A 25,979-nucleotide genomic window follows, 5' to 3' on the forward strand; every position below is an offset into this window, starting at 1 on the left:
AGGAAATCTGTGGAGGGAGCTGAAGGTTCGAGTTGCCAAACGTCAGCCTCGAAACCTTAATGACTTGGTGAAGATCTGCAAAGAGGAGTGGGACAAAATCACAAAATCCCTCCTGAGATGTGTGCAAACCTGGTGGCCAACTACAAGAAACGTCTGACCTCTGTGATTGCCAACAAGGGTTTTGCCACCAAGAACTAAGTCATGTTTTGCAGAGGGGTCAAATACTTATTTCCCTCATTAAAATGCAAATCAATTGATAACATTTTTGACATGCGTTTTTCTGGATTTATTTGTTGTTATTCTGTCTCTCCCTGTTCAAATAAACCTACCATTAAAATTATAGACTGATAATTTCTTTGACAGTGGGCAAACGTACAAAATCAGCAGGGGATCAAATATTTTTTTCCCTCACTGTATCTAGTATACGGCAAGTATACTTTACACATACAAATAACAAAGTTTACTATAAATAAAAATGCTTGTGGTATACTTACAGTAAACTTCAAGCACCACACAAAGTCAGTGGAGGGTTGGAGAAAGGGCGCAAGGAGGTGGTCGGTGAAATGGGTGAACGTTAAGAGTTGTCATCGGCAGAGTCTTTGGTGCCATAAAGGTCGGCCAGCTTCTTGAAGCGCGGGCCCCAGCTTTGGAGGAAGTCGTAGTCTAGGTCTGAATCTGTGGTCACCGACTCCAGGGAGCTGAGGGATCCAGCGATGGAGCCCCGGCCCTCGTAGCCATAGATCTGGATGGAGTCATAGGGAGGGGCCGTGGGGTCGTTGTCCGCGTCGGTAATGCGGGTTTTGATGAAATCATCCACGTCCACACTGTTGGCCACGGGCCGCCCGCCAGGCCTCATTGGGTACTGGAGCTCAGGCTTGATGTCCTTACGGGGTAGGAAGCCGTTGGCACCGTCAGGGTTCTGTAGCGTAGCAATGTCGAAGGCCTCTGTGTCCTCCTCTCCACCGCCTTCATCGTCATAGGTGATGATGTTCTCACGGATGTCTTCCTCCTCGAAGACGATGAGCGGCTCTTTCTTCTGACGACGCAGGGCCACAAACAGCACCACGATCGCTGCCATGAGGAACATATCAGTCAGCCAATCATACAGAACCTCTAGCTCTTACAGCTCTTAAAATACCTTTAGCATTTCAAATTCCCTAATTAGCCACGCAAATAAATCACAGCTGCACATCATTTGGATTAGAAGTGCAAAAATATACAGTATGTTGAATTACAGGTGGTATGAATCTGTCTGACATTTTAAACAATGTCAATTGCAAGTTAAATAATCAATTGAGCCTGTGTAAATAATAAGACTGCACACTATTAATATTCTGTCAAGCATCTGTTCCATAAATACTTACAACTATTCTGAAAACATTAAGGATAAGCACCACTCAGGATGGAAAAAAATATCAAACATGAGTAAATATTAGATCAACAACAGATTGAATGCAAGTTGATGTTTTCTTTAGTGATGATGCTCACCCAGGAGAATGACGATACAGGCTAGTATGGCGATGAGAGCTCCGGTGCTGAGGCCTGCAGGCAGGATGTAAGGCTCCACGTTGCAGGACAGGATGGTGTCCTTACTGTCACAGCTGCACACTCGGATGGTCAGCGTGTTGGTGCTGCTCATGGGAGGGATGCCGTTGTCGTTGATCTCAATGGGAAGGAAGTAGACATCCTGGGTCATCCGGCTGAAGCCCCTACGGGTTACATATATGCTGGCTGTGCTGTCTGTGGGGAACAAGAGGGGAGCCGAAGTAGAATAAGTACAGAGAAAAAGAGGGTCCTTTAAATGTCTCCGCTGGGGGGGAAATATTTCAGGTAGTGTACAGACTGCTTAACGCAATCATAGTTATAACCGAAGAGTTTTACTTATCCAACGTGTTCAGAAGGCAGAAGGCAGACGTATAGCCGCGGAGGAAAAGCAATGAGCTGTGAATTTCCAGATATTAAATTATTGTAATATTGTGAACATTTATTCGCTTTTGGAAGTGTAATCAAAGCTCTAGTGGAGGTAGCTGTATTGGTTTTATGTGGGGCTGGGTGAGGGTGGAAGGATGCCAAGTGCACTCTTCTGACTCAGTGCAAGGTCGCACTCAGAACAAAGATGGAGTGAGTTCATTTAGGTGCTTATGGTTTGGTCATTTTCCATATTAGTCACTTTAACTCTACCCACATGTACATATGACCTCAATGACCTCAACCTATTTTATTTTACTGCTGCTCTTTAGTTATTTGCTTTTATTTTACATGTTTTATTTTAAAAACTGCATTGTTGGTTAAGGGCTTGTAAGTAAGCATTTCACTGTAATGTCTACACCTGTTTGATTTGATTTGATTTGATACTAAGAAAGGTTATCATTGCCTTGGTAGGGTATCTTTTAAGGGTTGAAGTAGAACAGTCTAAAGCAATGAGAACTTAAATATCCTATATGAACAAGGTAGTATAGCTGAAAGAAGCACTTCATAAGAAGCCACTTTCAAGGAACATTTTCTTCATAAAATTATACTTAGTAAGTGTCATGAGCACTCTCTCTCCCTGGTAGCAACATTAATTGCATTCAATTATCTTCCACTCTGCTCACCTCCCTCTCTCTACTCAGCCTAACTAGCTCCACCTGCCCTGCTCTGCTCTTGTTACCTGGCCAGCTGCACTGCATTTCCCACTCACCATCCTCACCTTGCCTCACTCTGTTCTAATTACTCTGCCAGCTGAACTGCATTTCCCCACTACCTCTCCCAGTATATCAAGCCCTGGTTTTCAGCCAAGCCCTGTCAGATCGTCTTCAAACCCGGACCAGTAACCTGCCTGTCTGCGCTCTGACTCCTGTTTGTGATACCGATCCTTTCTTGACTGCCTCCTTGTTCTACTGCCCCGTCTATCCCAACCTGCCTTCTGGACCTCGACTACTCTCCGATCTTCAGCCCCTCCGGTAACTCGTTTCTGCCTTCTGTCTCTCACCACGATATTTGCCCAGCCCTGATCTGTACTTCTGCCTGCCATTCATATTGCTGTTGTGTGTGTGTGTTCCCCCAGGTCTCCGACCACCAGATGAGCGTGCCCAGACGTTTCACCACCCTCAGCCCGATACGCCGCTCCATCACTGGGGAACACACACACTAAGCACTTGGACTGGACACCCCCGGACATTTGGTGACCCCCGAGCACAGGTACCCACAGGAGGACCCTGAAAGACCCCTGACACCCCTGGGACTCCTCTTCCCGCCTGTAACCTTGAATAAAGAACTCTGAATTTGAACTTGCGCTCTTGGGTCCTCTTCTGTTCTTGACAGAACGATCTGACCATCATGGACCCAGCGCACTCCCTGACCACGATGGAGGAAGAGCCAGAGAGGACTGCCCTACAGCGACTGGAACGCTCTGAGGGAGACATAAATCGGATGGCTGGCGACATCGCTTCCCTTCTCCAGCTATTCAACCAGCAGCAACAACAGTTCCAACTGCAGCAACAACAGCTAGCCCAAGCCCTGCAACTACTCTCAAGCCCGGCTACTCCACCTGCACCCCCCTGGTCCTTTTGTTCCTGTACCACCGATACTCCTTCATCCCTCCGCTGGAGGTCCCAATGCTGCAGGCCCGGCAGTGCTGCCACCAGATCCCCACGCTCCTGAACCAAGGATTGGGAACCCGGAACGCTTTTGATGGCAACCAGAAGCAAGTAAGACCATTCTTGAGCAGCTGCCGAATCCAGTTTGCACTACAGCCCAGGACTTTCTCAACAGAGGGAGCCAAGGTGGGGTATGTCATCACACATCTCACCGGTCGAGCTCGGTTGTGGGGAACGGCGGAATTCGACCGGCAAACCCCAGCCTGTGCCTCCTTCAGTGCCTTTGAGGAGGAGATGTTAAAGGTCTTTGACCTAGGCTCGCCAACAGCCGAAGCTGTCACAAGCTCTGCTCACCATCCGTCAGGGCAATCGGACAGTGGCAGACTTCTCCATTGACTTTCGTACCCTGGCCAGTCAAAGCTCGTTTAACCCAGAGGCACTGGTGCAAGCCTTCCTCCATAGCCTGGCGGACTATATCAAGGACGAGCTTGTTTCCCATGACCCGCCCTCAACGCTTGATGCCGCCATTGACCTTGCCGTTCGCATTGACCGCCGTATACAGACCCGGAGGAGGGAGAAGGGCCGTCTCAGTCAACCTGCCATCCGTACTCGGGTCGATACCGCTTCTGTCCAGCCCCTGCCTGTCAAGTCCCATAGCCAACTCAATCAGCCTGAGCCCATGGAGATTGGCCGTGCCTCTCTGACTCCCGAGGAGCGTCGGCGCCGTCTAAGCTCCAACCTTTGCCTCTACTGTGGTGGCGAGAATCACCGTGTCGCTACTTGTCCGGCAAAAGCCGCAGCTCACCAGGTGTAGGGGAGATCCGGGTGAGCTCAACAAGCCTTCAGTCTCCCTCCATCCGAAAGACCCTGCTTCATCTCCGCCTTCAGCTTTCTGACAAGACTCATACATTGGCCGCCCTTGTGGATTCCGAGCCGAAGCAAACATCATGGACCCTGAGCTTGCACAGCAACTGGGCGTGAACCATCATCAACTGACACAACCCATTCCTGCACGAGCCCTGGATGGGCATCATCTTGGCACTGTCACTCATATCTCCGCCCCTGTGACAATCCTGCTGTCAGGAAACCACCAGGAGTCCATCCAGTTTCACCTCCTACACTCACCTGGCCAACCACTCATTCTTGGATACCCGTGGCTCCGTCAGCACAACCCCCACATCGACTGGGAGACAGGAACAGTCCGTGAGTGGGGGAAGGAGTTGTCACCAGACCTGTTTAAGGGGGGCCACCCTGCCCGTTCACCGGGAAGGATCTAGCGCTACCTCCGACATATCCAATGTTCCGGCCTGTTACCACAGCCTGAAAGAGGTGTTCAACAAATCCAAGGCGACATCTCTACCCCCACACAGACCCTATGACTGCGCGATTGATCTCCTGCCTGGCACAGCACCTCCCAAGGGTCGTCTGTATTCACTGTCAGCCCCGGAAAGAAAGGCCATGGAGGACTACATTAATGACTCTCTTGCCTCCGGGATAATTAGGACCGTCGTCTTCCCCGCAGGAGCGGGATTCTTCTTTGTCGGCAAGAAGGACGGTTCTCTTCGTCCATGCATAGATTACCGGGGTCTGAACGACATCACGGTTAAGAATCGCTACCCACTGCCCTTACTTTCGTCTGCCTTCGAACTGCTGCAGGGAGCCACTGTATTCACTAAGCTGGACCTTCGCAATGCCTACCATCTGGTGCGGATGAGGGAGGGAGACGAATGGAAGACAGCGTTCAACACACCAACCGGCCACTATGAATATCTCGTCATGCCCTTCGGCCTCACCAATGCCCCAGCAGTTTTTCAAGCCCTAGTGAATGATATCCTCAGGGACATGCTAAATACGTTCGTATTTGTGTACCTTGACGATATTTTAATATTCTCAAAGACTCTGTCAGAACACACGCACCACGTCCGGTTGGTCCTGCGCCGCCTGCTGGAGAACTCTCTTTTCGTGAAGGCAGAGAAGTGCGAGTTCCATGCCAAGACCGTTTCATTCCTGGGGTATGTGGTGACCGAGGGCAGCATTCAGATGGATCTCACGAAGGTGTCGGCTGTCACTTCCTGGCCAGTTCCTGAGTCTCGGAAGAAGTTGCAACAGTTCCTGGGCTTTGCCAACTTTTATAGGAGATTCATCAGAAACTATAGCACAGTGGCTGCACCCCTCACGGCGCTAACCAGCACTAAACAACCGTACCAATGGACATCAGCTGCTGATAAGGCCTTCAATATCCTCAAGACATGTTTCACTTCTGCTCCCATCCTCCAGATGCCAGATGCAGCAAGGCAGTTTGTGGTGGAGGTAGATGCTTCGGACGTGGGAGTGGGTGCAGTGCTTTCTCAAAGAGCAGCTGAGGATGGCAAGATGCACCCCTGTGCCTTCTACTCCCGTCGGCTAACCCCTGCCGAATGCAACCACGACATTGGGAACCGCGAGCTGTTGGCTGTCAAGCTCGCCCTTGAAGAATGGCGGCACTGGTTAGAGGGGTCAAAGGAACCATTCGTAGTGTGGACAGACCACAAGAACCTGGAGTATATCCAAACAGCCAGGAGGCTGAACTCCCGTCAACAGCGGTGGTCTCTGTTCTTTACGCGCTTCAATTTCACGCTCTCCTACCGCCCGGGATCTCGCAACATCAAACCTGATGCTCTTTCCCGGATGTTTCAGAAGGACGAGACCACCGCCATGACAGCTCCCATTCTTCCCAGCCACTTGGTCGTAGCGGCCCTCACCTGGGAGATCGAGAAGCAGGTCATGGAGGCTCTTCGGGACCAGCCAGGTCCAAGCACCAGCGCCCCCAACCGTCTGTTTGTTCCAGCAAATCTCAGGTCACCTGTGATTCAGTGGGGGCACGAATCCCGTCTGGCCTGTCATCCCGGCATCACTCGCACCCTTCATCTGGTCCGCCAGCGGTTCTGGTGGCGGGGATGAGACGGGATGTCCGAGAATTCATCCGAGCTTGTCCCACTTGTAACCGAAACAAGACTCCCAACCAGCCTCCTGCTGGGTTGCTGCAACCCCTACTCATACCCAAGAGGCCCTGGTCCCACGTTTCACTGGACTTTGTTACGGGCCTTCCGCCCTCTGACGGACACACAGTCATCCTTACCATTGTTGACCGCTTTAGTAAGATGACCCACTTCGTGCCCCTTCCCAAACTACCCTCTGCTAAAGAGACCTCCCAGGTGGTCCTGGAACATGTGTTTCGTATCCATGGCCTACCCCAGGATATAGTGTCAGACCGGGGCCCGCAATTCTCAGCAACCTTTTGGAAGGAGTTCTGTCATCTCCTTGGGGCCACCGCCAGCCTATCGTCTGGATTCCACCCGCAGTCAAACGGCCAGACTGAACGCATGAACCAGGAGCTGGAGAAGGCACTGAGGTGTGTGGCTTCCCAAAATCCCCGGGCCTGGGCTCAACACCTGCTCTGGGTGGAATATGCCCATAATTCACTCACCAGTTCCTCCACCGGGCTCTCCCCCCTTTCAGTGTGTCTACGGGTATCAACCTCCACTGTTTGCCAGCCAGGAGGCGGATGCCACCTGTCCGTCTGCTCTTGCGTATGCCCGCCGCTGCCGCCGCACTTGGGCCCAGGCTCGCACTGTGCTCCTGAAGTCTGGAACCAGCTACGCCGTCGGTGCCAACCGACGGAGGACCCCAGCACCTACTTACCGGGTTGGTCAGAAGGTCTGGCTGTCTGCCCGGGATCTGCCGCTGCGGGTTGTATCACGAAAGCTGGCCCCTCGCTTCATTGGTCCTTTTCCTGTGCAGAAAGTCATCAGTCCAACGGGCGGTCCGACTTCAGTTGCCCGCTTCCATGCGGGTCCACCCCACCTTCCACGTCTCCAAGGTCAAGCCGGTCCATGAAAGTCCCCTGGTCCCTGCAGCTCCGGCGCCACCTCCTCCGCGCCTCGTAGATGGCGGTCCTGTCTTCACCGTCCGGCGGCTGCTCCGCTCTAGGCGAAGGGGTAGGGGTCTCCAGTACCTCGTTGATTGGGAGGGATATGGTCCAGAGGAGAGGACCTGGATCCCGGCCAGGAGGATAGTGGACCGGACCCTTATCACTGACTTCCACCGACTACATCCTGATCAGCCTGCAATCCGTAGGGGGCCGTCCAAGAGGGGTTCCTAGCCGTCCGGCCCGCCCTGCTCCTGTCTCAGTGCCTGTCCTGTCTCCCGACCGTGACCCTCCAGCTCCTTCTGAGGATGAGGAGATTCACTCGGACCGCTCGGAGGAGTTCTGACCCGCCGCCTGCTCCCCTCCACCCTCCCGGCATGATGTTGTTCTTGGGACTTCTGGGGCCGTCCCCTTGGAGGGGGGGTCCTGTCATGAGCACTCTCTCTCCCTGGTAGCAACATTAATTGCATTCAATTATCTTCCACTCTGCTCACCTCCCTCTCTCTACTCAGCCTAACTAGCTCCACCTGCCCTGCTCTGCTCTTGTTACCTGGCCAGCTGCACTGCATTTCCCACTCACCATCCTCACCTTGCCTCACTCTGTTCTAATTACTCTGCCAGCTGAACTGCATTTCCCCACTACCTCTCCCAGTATATCAAGCCCTGGTTTTCAGCCAAGCCCTGTCAGATCGTCTTCAAACCCGGACCAGTAACCTGCCTGTCTGCGCTCTGACTCCTGTTTGTGATACCGATCCTTTCTTGACTGCCTCCTTGTTCTACTGCCCCGTCTATCCCAACCTGCCTTCTGGACCTCGACTACTCTCCGATCTTCAGCCCCTCCGGTAACTCGTTTCTGCCTTCTGTCTCTCACCACGATATTTGCCCAGCCCTGATCTGTACTTCTGCCTGCCATTCATATTGCTGTTGTGTGTGTGTGTTCCCCCAGGTCTCCGACCACCAGATGAGCGTGCCCAGACGTTTCACCACCCTCAGCCCGATACGCCGCTCCATCACTGGGGAACACACACACTAAGCACTTGGACTGGACACCCCCGGACATTTGGTGACCCCCGGAGCACAGGTACCCACAGGAGGACCCTGAAAGACCCCTGACACCCCTGGGACTCCTCTTCCCGCCTGTAACCTTGAATAAAGAACTCTGAATTTGAACTTGCGCTCTTGGGTCCTCTTCTGTTCTTGACAAGTAAGTGTTCTTACATCTGCATTTATGAGAGTGCAAGAAAAAACTAAATAGCCCCTGCTGTCTCAGACAGACACCCGCAAACTCTGAAAATCACGAGAAAATACATTGATAAATGGAGATTGGAAAACTGTTCATTTGAAAGGATGCATTGGCTCCAGATCAACCCAACATATCGGAGGGGCTGTAATCTATTCTGCTCGTATTGTGGGCTTTTTGAAAACACTGTTGAAAAGCACTCATTTTGACTCTCATTAAAGCAGATCAAACGGGTAGAGAGCCATCCCTCGCCATGCTGGCTGCTGTATAGTCACTGCAGCGCTGCTTGGAACAGTCTGATATGACTTTATCTGGGGATTAAAAAAAAATATCCCATTAAACTGCAATTAACACATTCATTCCCTCTCATTCATTCTCCTCCATCACAGAAGGAGATATGCTTGGAAGTGGCTTGTGATTACGGCGCGGTCGGGACGAGTATTAAAGCAATGGCAGAGGATGAAACAAGAGCTTAAGTTGGCTTGAGTTTATAGAAGAGAATATTGATGGATGCATGTCATTAAGAGAAGTGTCATGTAATTGCTTGTTCAAAGATGGCAATGCTGACTGAACTACTCGCAGCAGCTGTTGAATGTCTCCATCATAGTCATTACAATAGCTTTGTCCTAAGCAATCTCTATGGATATAAGCAAGTCTAATCAAGTATGTTTATGGAGTCGAAACTCTGTGATTAACTTTTGCTTCTCATTATCTTTAATCCAGGAGTTTATAAACAAGGTTGATGAAGGTAATAATAATACTCCTCTGATGAGAGATGGTTAAATACTACTGTGCCTCATCTGTTGAAATGGAATGTAACAGGTACTTGCTCTGACCAGCTTTTCTAACCAGCCACTTCATCACTGTGACTGGCAGACTGGAAGGGGCTTTGAGCTTAAGGACAGCTGGGATGAGTCACCAGCCAGCCAGGCCCCCAAACACAGCAGGCAGAAGGAGAGGTGCTCTCACTCTCTCACTCTCTCGCTCACCTCTCCACTCCCCTGGCTGATCAGACGGAGTGTGATGTAGGGATAACTAATGCAATCACAAGCTCTGCAAACTGATCCAACAGGCTCAGTCTCCTACATGCAGCAATTCACCGATGTAGAGGCTAGGACGCCAGAGAGAGACCGGTGGTAATTAATAAGGAGGAGCTCTATGGGATCTAGCTTCAAATCAAACTTCAGTCTACAAAGATCTGCTGAATCACTTTCGATGCATACACAGTGCAAAGCCCATCTGGATGTAGAGAAACCTGAATTGATGTAAAGAAGAAAAAAGACTGGAATACTGGAATGCCCACTAGCCCCTATAAACACAGTAAAAGTGTCCAAACAGAAGTCGCTCTTCTCATTGATGGAAATAGAATGTTTGAGCCCACCCACCTCTATTGTCTTTCAGGGAGAAGTTCTGGTTGTTGACAACCTCTGGAGCGATGCTGAAGTGGAAGTACTGTCGGTGGGCCATCTCATCCTTGTCCACCGCACTGACTGTCTCTATGAGCTGAGTTGAACAACACACACAGGAGTTAGTACAGACCGAGTCCACCAAAACACTGAACATTTTCAATATATTCAATATAACATAAATTTATTTTTGCACATGGTGGTTACTACTATGCATAAAAATCTGTCTTTTCTAAATGTGACTTTGGAAAAAGTACTATATACATTGTGTGGGATTAGACTTACTTTGCCAGGGGAGACATTTTCACACACAAGGATTTCGTTCTGGGTGGCAAACTCAGGGGCGTTGTCATTCACATCTTTGACTTTGATGTTGACACGTACTTTCGTATCTTGGTGATGTCCCCCTGTGCAGAAAGACAAAAATGAATAACAAACAAGTTAGTGAATCAGTGCGCGTACATGGGATTTGGCTTGCTAGAAAACAAAACCAACTCCCTCTGAAAGCCACTGCAAACACAATGAGAAGACAGCACAGTATGAACCTATTTATTGTATAAGAAATGATGTAGGTTGTTGAATGCTCGGAAATGATGCTGTCAGACAAGGGTCATGCATAATACAACAGAACTGATTGATCTCTAAAGTTCCAGACATTCATTTTTGATGCATCAAATTATCCCTGAAATATTTGAGACAGATATACTTCAGAACTAGACATATTCATGTGGAGTAGAATCACACAGACAGAGAACAGCAACTTAAATATGTTTGTTTCTGATTTGGGGGATGTGGATGTTTTGCAGTAGTCTCTAGCTACTCATTTGACTTTTAGAAAGGCACTTTGTGGTAATCTTCTCTAAAAACATATTGAGGGGTGGCGACTCTAGGACCACATAAGAGCCGGGTGTGAACACAACAGTTCCTGGATTGGGAGGCATGACGTCTCTGGTATTCACAGCTACTCTCTAATTTGAAACCCGAGGTGGATGGTGGCGTACCAATCTCAGTGGCGCTGACAGAGATGTTGTGCCAGGGTAGCGTCTCCCGGTCCAGTGGTCTGGTGGTCTTGATGATGCCATCCTCTGGGCCGACACTGAAAAACTGTTCCACGTCCGTGTAGCGGGGAATCATATACCTGCAGTGAACAGTGGTGAAAAGTAAACACGTATTCAATTAGTGCCTGGTTCCTTAGATAAAACAAAAGCCTAATTATTCTTGTGCTGTAGGAATGCATGTTTGCATTGTTTGGATTAATGTATTTGATGGAGCAATGTTTATAGTTTGAACAGCATATTAATTTAAATATTTGCTCCCGCAGAGCAGGAAATAATATAGGCTATTTATTTTGTTTACTGATTGAGTAGGGCCCTGCAGTATTTTATGTTGACGAGATGAGGCCTTTGAAACTGAAATCATCTACACATCAACATAACATTGGCAATTCGAAACAGAAAGTTTGTATTATAACACTATGGGACTGGGTGGGGTTGATAATCAGACAGCGGTGCTAAAAACAAACAAAAATGAGTAACAGAAAGAGTGAACGAGAGCGTTCCAAGTAGCCTACCTGACAGGGTTGTTGGCCACGTCTGTGTCTTTAGCGTGTACACGGCCCACCACGGTCCCATCAGGGGCATTCTCCTCCACCTCGAAGCTGTAGCTAGTTGCCATGAAAGCAGGCGGCTCATCTGCGTCCTCCACCATAACCTTAACCGTGGCTGTGTCTTTGTAGGGGCCCCAGGCGATGAAGCGGGGGTCCACGTGTGTGTTGGTTGCCTCCACTCTCAGGGTGTATGCCCTCTTAGTCTCAAAGTCCACAGGCTGGAAAGAGGGAGCAGTGTGGGTTTAGTAATAATACATTCAAAGTATATCATCATTAAAATAATGGGACAAAATTTAGAAGGTAGTCTCAACGTAATTATTTCTATAATACAATTACTGCATCATAACAATTATTTACTGTAGCTATACACTGCTATCTAGAACCTTAAAGGGTTCTTCGGTTGTCCACATAGGAGAACCCTTCGAAGAACCCTTTTTGGTTGCAGGTAGAACCATTTTGGTTCCAGGTAGAACCCTTTTGGGTTCCATGTAGAACCCTTTCTACTGCAAAAAGGGTTCTACCTGGAACCAAAAAGGGTTATCCTATGGGGACAGCCAAAGAACCCTTTTGGATGCCTTTTTTCTAAGAGTGTCAAATCAAATGTTAGTATGGAGTTGAGACGCTAGCTAGAGGGTGCTGTTGCAAAAGAAGACAGTGGTTGTGGTCAACGTCAGCATGAGACAACACCAAGACATTCTTTGCTCAGTCCTTATACGTAAGATGGCCCTTGTTTCAGTTTAATGCCTTATCTAAGTCATAGCCTCAATCACCACCAGTTCATTTAATTGCAAGAAATTGGAATTATGCTCAAGTATAGTTAATGCCCATTTAGTGTGAACAACCCTCATCCCTCTACACCCGGCCTCCTACTGCTTTCACACATCCGCCTGTTTTCTTATTACCCTGTCTCACCCGGCAGCCATCACTCCCACAAATTACCAAGTGATACTTTGAGGTACCGACCGGAGTTGAGGGGGCGGCATTCCAGGATGTACACACACGCACACACACACACACACAAACACACCATTTATCTCTCTCTCTGCCTGTGTGGTGATTGATTTGAAGTTGTTTTCCTATCTCATCCTTCAGTCTTTTTTGCGTGTCTTTAATGAAGCTGCCAACGGTGGGAACAGCCATGACCCAGTTCTTTCCTTTAACAGGTCGATGAATGTACCTCACTGACGTTGTCTCCTGAAGCTGTGGTCCCCTTGCTCTCTGTCTCACTCTTTTCCTCCCCCCTCTATCTCTCTCTGTCTCCCTCTCTCTCTTTCTCACCCTCTCTCTCCTTTTCTTTCTGTCTCCCTTCCTCCCTCCTCTCGATATCTCCCCCCTCTCTCTCTGTCACGATCGTTTAAGGATTGGTTGAACCAAGGCGCAGCGTGATAAGCGTACATTTTTATTCAAGTACTGAACACGACAAAACAACAAACAAACGATACGTGAAGTCTAAAGGTTACACAAAACAAAACCTATACAGAACAAGATCCCACACAGACTGGTGCCAAATGGCTGCCTAAGTATGGTCCCCAATCAGAGACAACGAGCTACAGCTGCCTCTGATTGGGAACCACCCTGGCCAACATAGATCTAAACGATCTAGAACTAAACATAGAAAACAACACAACACGGAATATCCACACCCTGACTCAACAATTAAACGTCCCCTGAGTCAGGGCGTGACAGTACCCCCCCCCCCCTCCCCCAAAGGTGCGGACTCCGACCGCGCCACATAAACATAACAGGGTAGGGGTCGGGTGGGCATTCCGCCTCGGAGGCGGATCCGGCTCCGGGCGTGACCACCACTTTCTCTCCACCTCCCTGTTGCGCCCCTGGTCTGGTCTGGACCTCGGGGCGCTGCTTCCCCTCTCCTTCCTCCCACGACGTACCAAGTCCTGTCTGGACCCTGGTGTGGGAGACCCCGAACCTGGAGAGGGGCTGACGTCTGGGTCTGGACTGGCACCGCTGACTAGAGCTGGACCCGACGACGGTGGATCGAACTGCACAGGCTCCGGACTGGAGCCGTTGACCGGAGCTGGACTAGGCACCGGTGGAGCGGACTTCTCTGGCTCCGGAGTGGAGCGGCTGACCGGAGCTGAACTGGACCCCGGTGGAGCGGATTGCTCTGGCTCCGGAGTGGATCCGCTGACTGGAGTTGGACCGGACCCCGGTGGAGCGGATTGCTCTGGCTCCGGAGTTGAGCAGCTGACCGGTGCCGGACCAGGTGCGGGGAGCAGGAACGGGCCGGGCCGGACTGGGAACACGCACCACTGGCTTGGTGCAGGGAGCAGGAACGGGCTGGACCGGACTGGGAACACGCACCACTGGCTTGGTGCGGGGAGCAGGAACGGGCCGTACCGGACTGTGGAGGCGGACTGGAGGTCTGGAGCGGAGAGCTGACACAACCCGTCCTGGCTGAATGCCTACCTCCACACAATATGTGTGAGGCATTAGCACAGGACGTACGGGGCTGTGCACGCGTACTGGCGATACAGCACGTAGCACAGGCGCAGGGTATACGGGACCGAGGAGGCGTACTGGAGACCACGAGCGTTGAGCCGGCACACCCCGTCCTGGCTGAATGCCCATCTTCGCACGACACGTGCGTGGTGCTAGCACAGGACGTACAGGACTGTGCCGGAACACTCGCGGCACAGTACGTGGCTCCGCATAACACGGAGCCTGCCCAGTCACACGCTTCTTTGCATGAGTATGGGGAGTTGGCTCTGCTCTAACACTAGGCTCCGCCAACCACCCTTTTAGCCCCCCCAAAAATTTTTTTATTGGGGCTGTCTCTCGGGCTTCCTCCTCGGCCGGCACCCTCTGCGTTGCCGCTGCTCCTCTCTATAGCGCGCCTCCACAGTCTCCTCCCAAGGACGGTGATCCATTCCGGCCTGAATCTCCTCCCAAGTTCAGGATCCCTTCCCGTCCAGGATCTCCTCCCAGGTCCAGGCTGTCTGTTCTTGGACACGCTGCTTGGTTCTTAGTTGGTGGGATCTTCTGTCACAATCGTTTAAGGATTGGTTGAACCAAGGCGCAGCGTGATAAGCGTACATTTTTATTCAAGTACTGAACACGACAAAACAACAAACAAACGATATGTGAAGTCTAAAGGTTACACAAAACAAACCTATACAGAACAAGATCCCACACAGACTGGTGCCAAACGGCTGCCTAAGTATGGTCCCCAATCAGAGACAACGAGCTACAGCTGCCTCTGATTGGGAACCACCCTGGCCAACATAGATCTAAACGATCTAGAACTAAACATAGAAAACAACACAACACGGAATATCCACACCCTGACTCAACAATTAAACGTCCCCTGAGTCAGGGCGTGACACTCTCTTTCTCTCTCTCTCGGTTCTTTTATTTTGGCACTTAATAATTTGCTGGCTGAAACTAATCAGCGGTAGATAATATTCACAATAATGTCTGACTTCCTCTTAGCATTCAGCCTGCGCCTGGTAGCCCGTGTTCAAACAGAATACTTGATTAAAACTCTGTCAATTCCATCAGTAATGCTGACTTTAATTTTCAACATGCTTTGAAGACCAAAAGGTGATGATTTCCCGAGAGGTGTATTGTGGAGGCATTATGTTATTGAGAAGAGCAGGGCTGCATCAAACTGATTGTTGTCGGCACACCACACCCAGCCTAATCAGCAGGCAGAATGGTCTCTTTTGGGGACCTGGGTCCTGGTATTTGAGATAGCCAAACACTGTTAAGAATTACAACCCCCCTACCACCATCCTCTCTACTCAGCGTCAAACCATTATTTCCCCTGATTCAATTCTTCAACTTTCCCCAGCTACAATTTCTATTATCCAGCACTTAACACTTATTATGATTGTTGCACCTCTCTGTTATGAATATGAGGGGGATATGCACTGAGCAACGATGTCTGATCCCACTTGGGTTCATGAGACCATAGAGGAAGTTGTTTACATGGCCGTTTTCCGCATTTCAATGGCCGCTGTCGTGGCTTACCTGGTATAATCCTCAGGCATTTTTCAGCACATAGACTACACACTGGTACTCACAGTCCATTGAACTGCCAAAATTACCCAGCTTGCGTAAACCCTTGAGAAAATATGATTACTTGTCAGACACGCATGCAAAGGCCTCCCTCTCTCAGAGTTGTGTTATTTTTGGAGAGGAGTAGAGAGGAGAGTGAGTGAGATTGCTGCTGATCTCTGAGTGTAGAGCCTGTGCTGTGAAAGACAGTTGAGGGATTTAAAAAAATTAAGCACCACCAGGTGGCAATGCTCTGTCTAGGCTGCTGCTGCGTAGGGACTATGGAGGGAAGCAGCGCCTCTCTCTCTCTCCTCTGGAGGCCCGGCTAAGCCTAACCATGGCAGGCAGGCAGCTCCAGGCACAATGGCGCCAGTGAGCACCCAGAGGCAGCCCAGGCACGGTGCAGTGCAAGGCTGACCTCTCCAGGTCGGTAAATGTCGGCATAATCCCAGCCCTGGAGCACAGCAGAGCTGCAGCGCCATACTAGCAGCCGACCCACAGTCAGACTGCATAGATGAGATTCCTCGCCCAGAGAACCAGCCATGAAAGTCAATGCTCGTAATAAGAAATTGAGGTGGTGTCATTGCAATCACAGAGTGGAACGGTGATAAATCACTCCTCTCTCTCTCTCTCTCTCTCTCTCTCTCTCTCTCTCTCTCTCTCTCTCTCTCCACTGCTCAGTGTGTGCTTCAGTCTCACACACAGGCACACACTCTCTCTTTCACTTTTTCCCTGTCTTTCTCTCTCTACCACACAGAAATTGCATACAGCCACCTTTACATATTCAAACACGCACAGACACACACAGGTGTGTCAAGTAATGTCAAGTATTGAGTCTACCATTTTGGTCCTCAGAATGTTAGTGAAAGGGCTGTAACAAAAACGTTGATTCAATGCAGATGACCCTATACACTGTCTCACACATTACTTTCATTCCTCCACAATTTGTATGGAATAGTAAATCACCTTCACTCCCTTCTCACCTTTCTCAGTTTGATAACACCCTCACGGGTGTCAGTGTCGGTGGTGATCTCAAACACAGTCATCCCATCGCCCTCGATGAAACGATACGACACAAGTCCATTCTCCCCCAGATCTGGATCTTTAGCCTTCAGACGGCCCACCTCCTCACCCGAAACCTTGTCCTCTGAAACTGACATGGCGTATACACCTGTGTGGAGAAACAATAGAAACTGTTACAACTAAGAAAATGTAATTCACACTTGTAGTCGATGCCTGATGCCTGGTTTGACTTACTCCGAGGTACAGAATAGCATTCACCCAACTTTCCACTACATTCATACTGTTGTTTTATAGGCAGACTCATTAAAAAAAAAGATGACATGAATGTAGTGGAAAGTTAGGTTTGATTGAGACAGTGTATTCCCCTAACCTTATTCTTTCAATAAAGTATTTTAGTTTTTTTTATTAATATTATATTACTTGTGTATGTCTTTCTTTATCAAATGTAAGATTAAATGCCATTTGTAATATGTTTTGGTGCATATACAATGAGCTCCAAAAGTATTGGGACAGGATTTTTTGTTGTTGTTCATAACGCTTGTTACGATTGACATTTTTGGGTTAAAACCAGTAGGATAAATACACATGTAGGTAGAGTCCATTCTCATTATCTTTTCTCCTTTTCTTTTAAGAGCTTTGTCACAACGGACAAGTCAAAATACAAAGTGCTAGAATACAGAGCCAAAACAACAAAAACATGTTCACTGTCCTAATACTTTTGGAGCTCACTGTATGTGTTTAAAATACTATCCAGATAAGAACGTGTCTGGTCATAGAACATTCCATAGAATTCTAGAAAAATACCACCGGTCACGAAAACGGCTGTAACTCATTCACAGTAAAAGGTATTACTATTCTGATTTCAGATTATCAATCCTTACAAAATAAGGAAGACTAAATATGCTCTACATATTTCCATATCTTCAATGTCAGTTTTTGTTGTTGAAAAAAGCATATAAGATACACATTTTCACTTGGTGCTTTTTCTTGACTGATTACCATTTGATTTATGTGGTGATTTCACAAATGTCATATAATTTGAAAGAGCTGTTTCTCAGCTTTCAAAATATGTAGCATGTTTTCATATATGGTTTGACACCAGCAAAGTATGCTCATTAATGTACGCAGAGGTCATGGTCTCAGTAAATTCAGCAATTCCCAAACTCTCCAACCGATTATGCAACAATACCAATACGGCGATTTACAGTTTCAGTTAGTGTTTCCATTCGCTTTTAATGCTGTAAAACACATTTACGGTATTTTACTGTTGAAATTAAAGAAAAGGCTTACAGTGTAAGTACATGGTGTGGTCCATCTTTGAAAGACAGTGTGTCTTCACCTGTTCTGCATTTACACTTAACTAACATGAGAGAGAGAGAGAGAGAGAGAGAGAGAGAGAGAGAGAGAGAGAGAGCTATAAATGGAACACAAGAGATACCTGTGGAGATTCAGCTAGCCAGCACCTGAGGGCCACAGCCAATGAGCAGACAGTGTTTTGTGTTTGTATTTGCATGTGTGTGAGTGTGTGTGTGTCTACAGGGGTGCATACACATGTCCGTGGCCGAGGCAGAGCAGTAGGACCGTATGTCTTTCCGCCCTGTCTGCTCCTCCTATTGAAGTGTTCAGAGCCAAACGCTTCAGCTGCATTTAAAAATAACTCTGACATGGGAAGGAGCCTTTTTAAAAAGGCCTAATGATATAAAGGGCTGCTACTTCAATCAGACTACATAAAAAAATGGGATATTTTCATAAGAACGTTACTGAATACTCCCAGTCTACACTGGCTCTGACCATGAGAGCTGGAAATAAAAAATGAACATAATATCAGAGGCTGAACAATGTGACAATACTGATGTGTATGTCATCTATCTCAAAAAGTCTGTCATTACTTATTGAACAAAATACCAGTTTTCATCATCTGGAAAATAGTTGACATTATTACACGTGGTTGAGTCATTGGGATGTCAACTATTTAGAAGTTTCTTACCCCACCCAGGACTAGTTTAACCCAAATATGTAGCTAATTTTCCATCCAAGAGCCACTGTTAGCAGGGTTACATCCGGGCCTTAGTGCTGATAGTAGGGAAAAGAGTGGGGGCTCTCTGGGACAAATATTCAGGCTCTGCTCTCAAGAAGTAGGGGGAAATTGATGTGGGTCATTTCTACTAAAAGAGCTGGAAATCTGTGTTTAGCTCGTGGTTTAGAGCCACAATAATTCCCCTCCATTCCCCCTCTCTGTCAAACAGAAATACTGACAATAGCACGTTAATATTTCACAACTCTTTATCGTGCTTAAGATATTTGCTGTCATCACATCTCCTATGAGCGCAATGAAACCGTTTAATATTTCCCCTTTAACATATACCCTATATAAACTGCGTGTTGCATGGCCTCTGGGGCCAGCAGCCATCCATATTTTGAAGTGTCAATGCTATTTTGAAGTGTCAGTTGATGCTTGAGGAGCTGGGAGAGCGCTAGACTGGCTAAAAGCAGACCTGTCCCCCATGGATGATGCTGCTCATACCTCAGCAGAGAGGGACAGTGACGACGGGAAGAGAGACCATCTAGCTTTAGAAAACAGAAAATAAAGAAAAACACAGAAAAGGTGAAAGAAAGAGAGACAGGACTCTTCACTTACTCTGAGGGAACTTCGGTGGGTTGTCGTTGACATCCGTCAGGGTGATTTTCACTTCTGTTGTCCCTGACAGTCCCCCCATGTGTCCCCCCATGTCCTTGGCTTGGATGACGACGTCATATTCCTGCCGCGCTTCCCTGTCCATGTTGGGCAGAGCAGTCCGGATTATCCCTGGGGACAGGAGAGGAGGGAAATGGCTTTAATTCAAGAGGAACCTGCCTGTGACCTTTCAGCAGCCTACTACTATGCAAGGCCTACTGGGAGGAGCAGGGCATGATGGGTCATCACTGACACGTGAGATCACATTGTGACAAATGCCATCGCCATCTCATTCATCAGGCTCCTTTTCTAATATTAGTGTGAAATGTAAAAGGGAAAAATAAGTGACTTGTTTCAAATGAAACTGCAGAACACTGCTCAGAACAGCAGTGAGGAACTGTTTTTTAAGCAAGTTATTTATTTATTTTTCTGTGAGGAAACTGGTGCTCCTCACATCACAGGAGAATATGATGGGGATGGTTGCTCTCCGATGATATTTAGATGAACCTGTGCATGAAACGCAGATAAGCCAAAAACAAATTAGAAATGTGAGCATTGGACAGGATCCAGTGAAATATCCAGCTTTGGTTTATTAGGAGGATTTTCTCTCTTCGATCACTCGCTCGTTCTGAGATCTCCCTGTTTGGCTGGGGGTACTTTGGCTCCCAGGATGCTTAGAGTTCAACCAGGATATTGCTTGCCTAATCTGGCAGTGAGTTAATTCTGTTTGGTAAAGGACAGGTACACTCAGACTTTGCCTTGGAGAAATCCCAAAGCGCGACAGGGCTAATCCTCAATGTCCTTACTTGGCACAGTTACAAAATGTGAGAATTGACAGATTATCATCAGATACATTGAAATACATTACAGCTTTGATATAAGGCATACGGTATATATAATGTTATGCTATCTGGATGAATATGAAACAAGGTGGGACAGAGAGGTTGGGTACCTGTTTGTGGTTCCACTGAGAAGTAGGGCTGGCCCTGGAGAATGCTGTACACCAGTCTGGCACTATTCCCGTAGGTGGGATCATCAGCATCTGTGGCTGTTACCTGCATCACTGAGGTACCTGGACAACACAAGAACAGCATGTGTTATTATTTTCAACACCATTTACCCAACATAATGGTAGACCTGCAACAAGCAAATCATTATGGCATTTAGCTTGAGCCAATCCTATGGTTCTAAAATGAAATTCCTGCTATATAACTCCTGATGCTGGAAGTGTTTACCATTCTAGAAATCACTTATTCTTAATCGAAAAGGTGGTGCAGTCAGCATCCCTCCCATGGTTATAATGTCCTTAAGTGCTCATGGTTTTGGGATTCACACAAAGCCTAGCTGTTTCACCAGTACAATGAGGGAAAAAAGTATCTGATCCCCTACTGATTTTGTACGTTTGCCCACTGACAAAGAAATGATCGGTCTATAATTTTAATGGTAGGTTTATTTGAACAGTGAGAGACAGAATAACAACAAAAAAATCCAGAAAAACGCATGTCAAAAATGTTGTACACACACACACACACAAACAACACTCACAAGGAAGAGGGAAATCGCAAAGCCACAACAACAACAGCAACACTTCCAACTTTGCCTACCCCGGTCAGATTTCAGTAATTTTGAATAATGCATGGGAAACAAGCTGTTCACTGGCAAACAGTCTGAGGAAGGGTGAATTAGACAGAGGGTAGGGAATCCTTCACGGTCCATTCCCCAGCCAGACTCACCGACATTGGACATTTCAGGCACCCTGGCGTAGTATGGTCCATGTAGGAACTCAGGTGGGTTGTCATTGATGTCCTGGACCTTGACTATGAACTCAGACGGAGGCTCCAGAGGCTTGTTGGTGTCCCTGTCCACAGCCTGGGCTGTGAGGGTGTATTGGGCCTGCTCTTCCCTGTCCAGGGTCTTGGTGGCATGGATGTTGCCTGTCTTGTCATCAATGACGAAAATGGTGCCTGCACCCTCCCCTGAGAGAATGTACTTGCAATTGCCATCTCCAGCGTCAACGTCTGAGTGGAGCTGGAAACAAATGGACAGGAGAAAATGTCAGCAAAATTACTTTGGAAAAATATGTTAAAAACCATTTAAAAAATACTACGTTCCAACATGTAGTGTGATCACTAGGAGGAACATGGATAATGAGAAGCACTTTCAGCCCAACCAATCATGTACATGTGATTACATTTAAATGCATAGCTTACAGAAAACTGCCTTGAAACCAATATGTTTCAACACAGAGAATCAATCTATATTTACTCTGATGATCAACATTAGGTGCAACACTGCAACAATACAATTAGTGGTCTGTCACATTATCAGGTAGTTAGTCATTTAGTTGATTGGTTCATTTCTGCAATTCAAAACACGCAGAACTATATTCCCACAAACTAATATATGAATGGTATTTTAATTTTGCAATATCTACCAACTTTTCATTATATTCTATGAAATATTGTTCGTAGAAGCCTGTCCTGCATGCCTGTTGTTTTTGTTGTTGATTGATGTCATGATTGATATTCCAATCCAATAATAACAAGGTACCATCTCTGTCAATGCCGGAATTAGAGGCAAATGTATGTCCCCATTTGTAATCATCATTTCCGTTTCCCAGATGTCAGTGTCTTTGGGGGATGCTTTGATATTAAAAAGGAAATCCAATTTATAACCTTTAATCAAGTGGGCCATTGATTGCTTTTGTGTAACAAATTGAGGATTTTGCAAGGTCTCCGCTGGTAATGAAAACCCCTTGTGACATTAATTCAGCGGTCAACAGATAGAGAGGGGGAAAGAATGGGAGAGAAAAGAGAAGAAAGGTAGGAAGGTGATGATGAAGAATTTCAAACCGTGACCTTACCCTGCCCACTAACACTGGGTCTGGCCCTGTGTACTCCTCAATGACAAAGAACTGGTTCCAGACCCAGCCTCTTTTGGAGCGGTGTAGGACCTGTCCCTCCTTGCCTGTCCTCTCCCGGTGCCTGTGTAGGGAGAGGCGGCGGTGGTGGCTGTGCTCCAGGGGTGCCGAGGCAGCCACAGCGCTGCACAGCACGGTGCCCAGGCACATCAGGAACACCTGCAGTCCCAGTCCCTCCCACATCCTGCTGCCTGCTGCCTGCCGACCAACGCTATTCCGCCTTCCTCTGGGCCTTCCTGCACGTGTGCCTGTGTCCTCTGAGAGGCACAATCCAGAGATAATCCTGGGAAAACCTTCCTCTGAGGTCCTTCCTGGACGGTGGCTTCACTTCACACTCACTAGCCTGGGGACTTGGACCCTAAACCTCACCGGATCCTTTGGTTTTGCTTTATGCAGTTACTCATCACAACCACTTCTTCTTCTCTCTCTTCCTCCTTCTTCTCCTCCCAATGTAGGCCCTGAAATGAAATGAAAATACACTGAGTAAGTCACAGGGGACAGAACAGTTCTGTACAAGAGTAGTTATCGTCGGCCCACACTCCAACCAAAGTTTTAATTGACTCCTCTCTAAATCTCGACATATTAATTCATTTTGTGCCATCTTGCTCTAATTAAGTGACAGAGGTTGTAAACTCATTTGCTCTTATTTAATTAGACATCAAGCCACTGGTGTTCTCAAATTGAAATGTTGCCTATGTTTTCTCCCTTGTTGTATTACATTAGGTGAGTAGAGCAAAAGTAAAATTGTTTCCTTCAAAATTCAAATTTGGTATGAAATACATCACTTCATTTTCATTCACTGACCATGCACTGATGGTCAACAAGGCGCCAATGGAGCTAAAAAGAGAATAGTCTAATAGTCGATTTCCTCAGTCATAACTGCAAACAAAGCATGCTTTATCACATGCCAATAGGTTATGTTACACATCCGACAATTAACCAGATGCGGTGTTCGTGTCAGTCCCATGATTGGCTTTCATCATTTCCTACTTGGCTGCTCATGGATGGACAGAGGACCAAATGGACCTGCGGGGGATTTTCCCATCCAGTGAGTCGCTAAGAACCTTCAGCCTCAGCACTTCAGCAACGATGCTAGCTGGGAACCCAACCACAACAATAATGCTTTAACACACTGCTTAAAGCTGCCTCTCACTGGAACCGGTTAAACACACGGTCCAGCAGGGAAGAGAGGGAGGGAGAGAAGAGAAAAAATTGAACAAATCTCCAGCTTGTGTGGCAGAGCACATAAATAAAGTCAAAATAAAGCGCATCCACCAGTGAAGTAGGGAAATGGGCACCCTAACTCAGTTGGACCTCTCCACTGTCAGCCCCCATAATGAACGCCTGATAACGCTTCATGCTTTCCAGTGTCTCGGCTGTAAATTGGCAGCTACTCTGGAAAAAGAAGACATTTTATGTTTTCTTTCGTTATTGACTGGCCACCAAAATGTCAGCCAACTGTGTGTGTAGGAGTGGTTTTATTGCCTCCGAAGCCCCATCATCTCAAGGGGAGTGTTTCCCATTTAAATGCCTCGGGAATCACAGGCATTCATTCCTTTCCAGTAAATCCAGATCCTATAGGCCTACTCTGCAGAGGTACATTTAAAAAAGGACAGCTAATGCTGCTCTATGCGATCATGTCAGAAATTCCGATGCAGAAGCAGTTATTTTCAATCTGTGTCAAATCAAAGGAAATTAGTTGAGATTCAAACAGCAGATTCAGAAGTCTGAGGCACAAGTCTCCTACTTGTTTGATGGTGAAATGTGACTAGCATGTACTCAATGCTGGTTCTTCCATTTCATTCCAAAGGATTTAAGCTTGACTCACACACCTTTCGTAGGTCTACCTTGGGTGAAATGAAACTCACTCCATGTTTTTAATGTATTTTTGAAGTATTTATCTTGGTATGTCCTTTAAAAAGGTACTTGAAACAGTGAGCTTCCACCCACAACATGTTGCAACAATATCGATGTGGTACATGGGGGCGGCAGGTAGCCAAGCATTGGGCCGGTGACCGAAAGGCTGCTGGTTCGAATCCCCGAGCCGACTAAGTAAAGAATCTGCTGATGTGCATTTGAACAAGGCACTTAACCATAATTGCTCCTGTAAGTTGCTCTGGACAAGAGCGTCTGCTAAATGACTGAAATGGAAAAAATTGCAGTCCTATAACTTTGCATACCTTTTATTTAAAATGGCTCCCCAGTCCAAGACAAATCAAGAGGGTTCTAATACATGATTCACCTCAAGATCAATCTCTATTTGCTTCCGTCTTGGCTAAAACGGATTTGCTGAATAAGTAGTCTGGTCCAAAGTCACTCATGGATTGTAAGTGATTCACCAGTAATGTAAAATGTCTCATCTGTTACAGTAATACAGTGATTGTGAGTCATGTTTTAAGTATTCCACTGGATGGCTAGACAGCTAAATGTTTCCATGCAGCACCACTGTAGAATGGTGAGAGAGACATCGGAGCATTTGTGAATATGGAAAAATACACTGAATATACCAAACATCAGGAATACCTTCCTAATATTGAGTTGCCACCCCACCCCCTTAGGCCCTCAGAACAGCCTCAATTCTACAAGGTGTCGAAAGCGTTCCACAGGCATGTTGACTTCAATGCTTCTCACAGCTGTGTCAAGTTGGCTGGATGTCCTTTGGGTGGTGGACCATTCTTGATACAAACGGGAAACTGTTGAGCGTGAAAAACCCAGCAGCGTTCCAGTTTTTGACACAAACCGGTGCGCCTGGCACCTACATTTTGTCTTGCCTATTCACACTCTGAATGGTACACATACACAATCCATGTCTCTATTGTCTCAAGGCTTATAAATCCTTCTTTAACCTGTCACCTCCCCTTCATCTACAATTATGGTGGAAAATAAGTATTTGGTCAATAACAAAAGTTTCTCAATACTTTGTTATATACCCTTTGTTGGCAATGACACAGGTCAAACGTTTTCTGTAAGTCTTCACAAGGTTTTCACACACTGTTGCTGGTATTTTGGCCCATTCCTCCATGCAGATCTCCTCTAGAGCAGTGATGTTTTGGGGCTGTCGCTGGGCAACACGGACTTTCAACTCCCTCCAAAGATATTCTATGGGGTTGAGATCTGGAGACTGGCTAGGCCACTCCAGGACCTTGAAATGCTTCTTACGAAGCCACTCCTTCGTTGCCGGGCGGTGTGTTTGGGATCATTGTCATGCTGAAAGACCCAGCCACGTTTCATCTTCAATGCCCTTGCTGATGGAAGGAGGTTTTCACTCAAAATCTCACGATACATGGCCCCATTCATTCTTTCCTTTACACGGATCAGTCGTCCTGGTCCCTTTGCAGAAAAACAGCCCCAAAGCATGATGTTTCCACCCCCATGCTTCACAGTAGGTATGGCGTTCTTTGGATGCAACTCAGCATTCTTTGTCCTCCAAACACGACGAGTTGAGTTTTTACCAAAAAGTTATATTTTGGTTTCATCTGACCATATGACATTCTCCCAATCCTCTTCTGGATCATCCAAATGCACTCTAGCAAACTTCAGACGGGCCTGGACATGTACTGGCTTAAGCAGGGGGACACGTCTTGCACTGCAGGATTTGAGTCCCTGGC

The 25,979-nt window shown here is 47.4% G+C and overlaps 1 protein-coding gene across 1 annotated transcript in view; it reads right to left on the minus strand.

Annotated features, from left to right (window-relative positions):
- Positions 1-352: 352 nt before the first annotated feature.
- The window catches only part of LOC121548330 (cadherin-11), a 74,914-nt gene continuing 49,287 nt past the window's right edge, over positions 353-25,979 (minus strand). Inside the window, exons 2-12 of the mRNA XM_041859765.2 lie at positions 22,315-22,829; positions 21,185-21,479; positions 20,404-20,523; positions 19,416-19,583; positions 16,738-16,925; positions 11,702-11,955; positions 11,133-11,269; positions 10,417-10,538; positions 10,111-10,228; positions 1,489-1,740; positions 353-1,071 (exon numbers count right to left, since the gene is read on the minus strand). Coding sequence (XP_041715699.2) covers positions 575-1,071; positions 1,489-1,740; positions 10,111-10,228; positions 10,417-10,538; positions 11,133-11,269; positions 11,702-11,955; positions 16,738-16,925; positions 19,416-19,583; positions 20,404-20,523; positions 21,185-21,479; positions 22,315-22,554 — 2,391 coding nt within the window. The 5' untranslated portion in view covers positions 22,555-22,829 and the 3' untranslated portion in view covers positions 353-574. The remainder of the gene's footprint in view (positions 1,072-1,488; positions 1,741-10,110; positions 10,229-10,416; positions 10,539-11,132; positions 11,270-11,701; positions 11,956-16,737; positions 16,926-19,415; positions 19,584-20,403; positions 20,524-21,184; positions 21,480-22,314; positions 22,830-25,979) is intronic.

This window comes from Coregonus clupeaformis, chromosome 32 (assembly GCF_020615455.1).
Source record: "Coregonus clupeaformis isolate EN_2021a chromosome 32, ASM2061545v1, whole genome shotgun sequence".
NCBI classification, from domain to species: domain Eukaryota; kingdom Metazoa; phylum Chordata; class Actinopteri; order Salmoniformes; family Salmonidae; genus Coregonus; species Coregonus clupeaformis.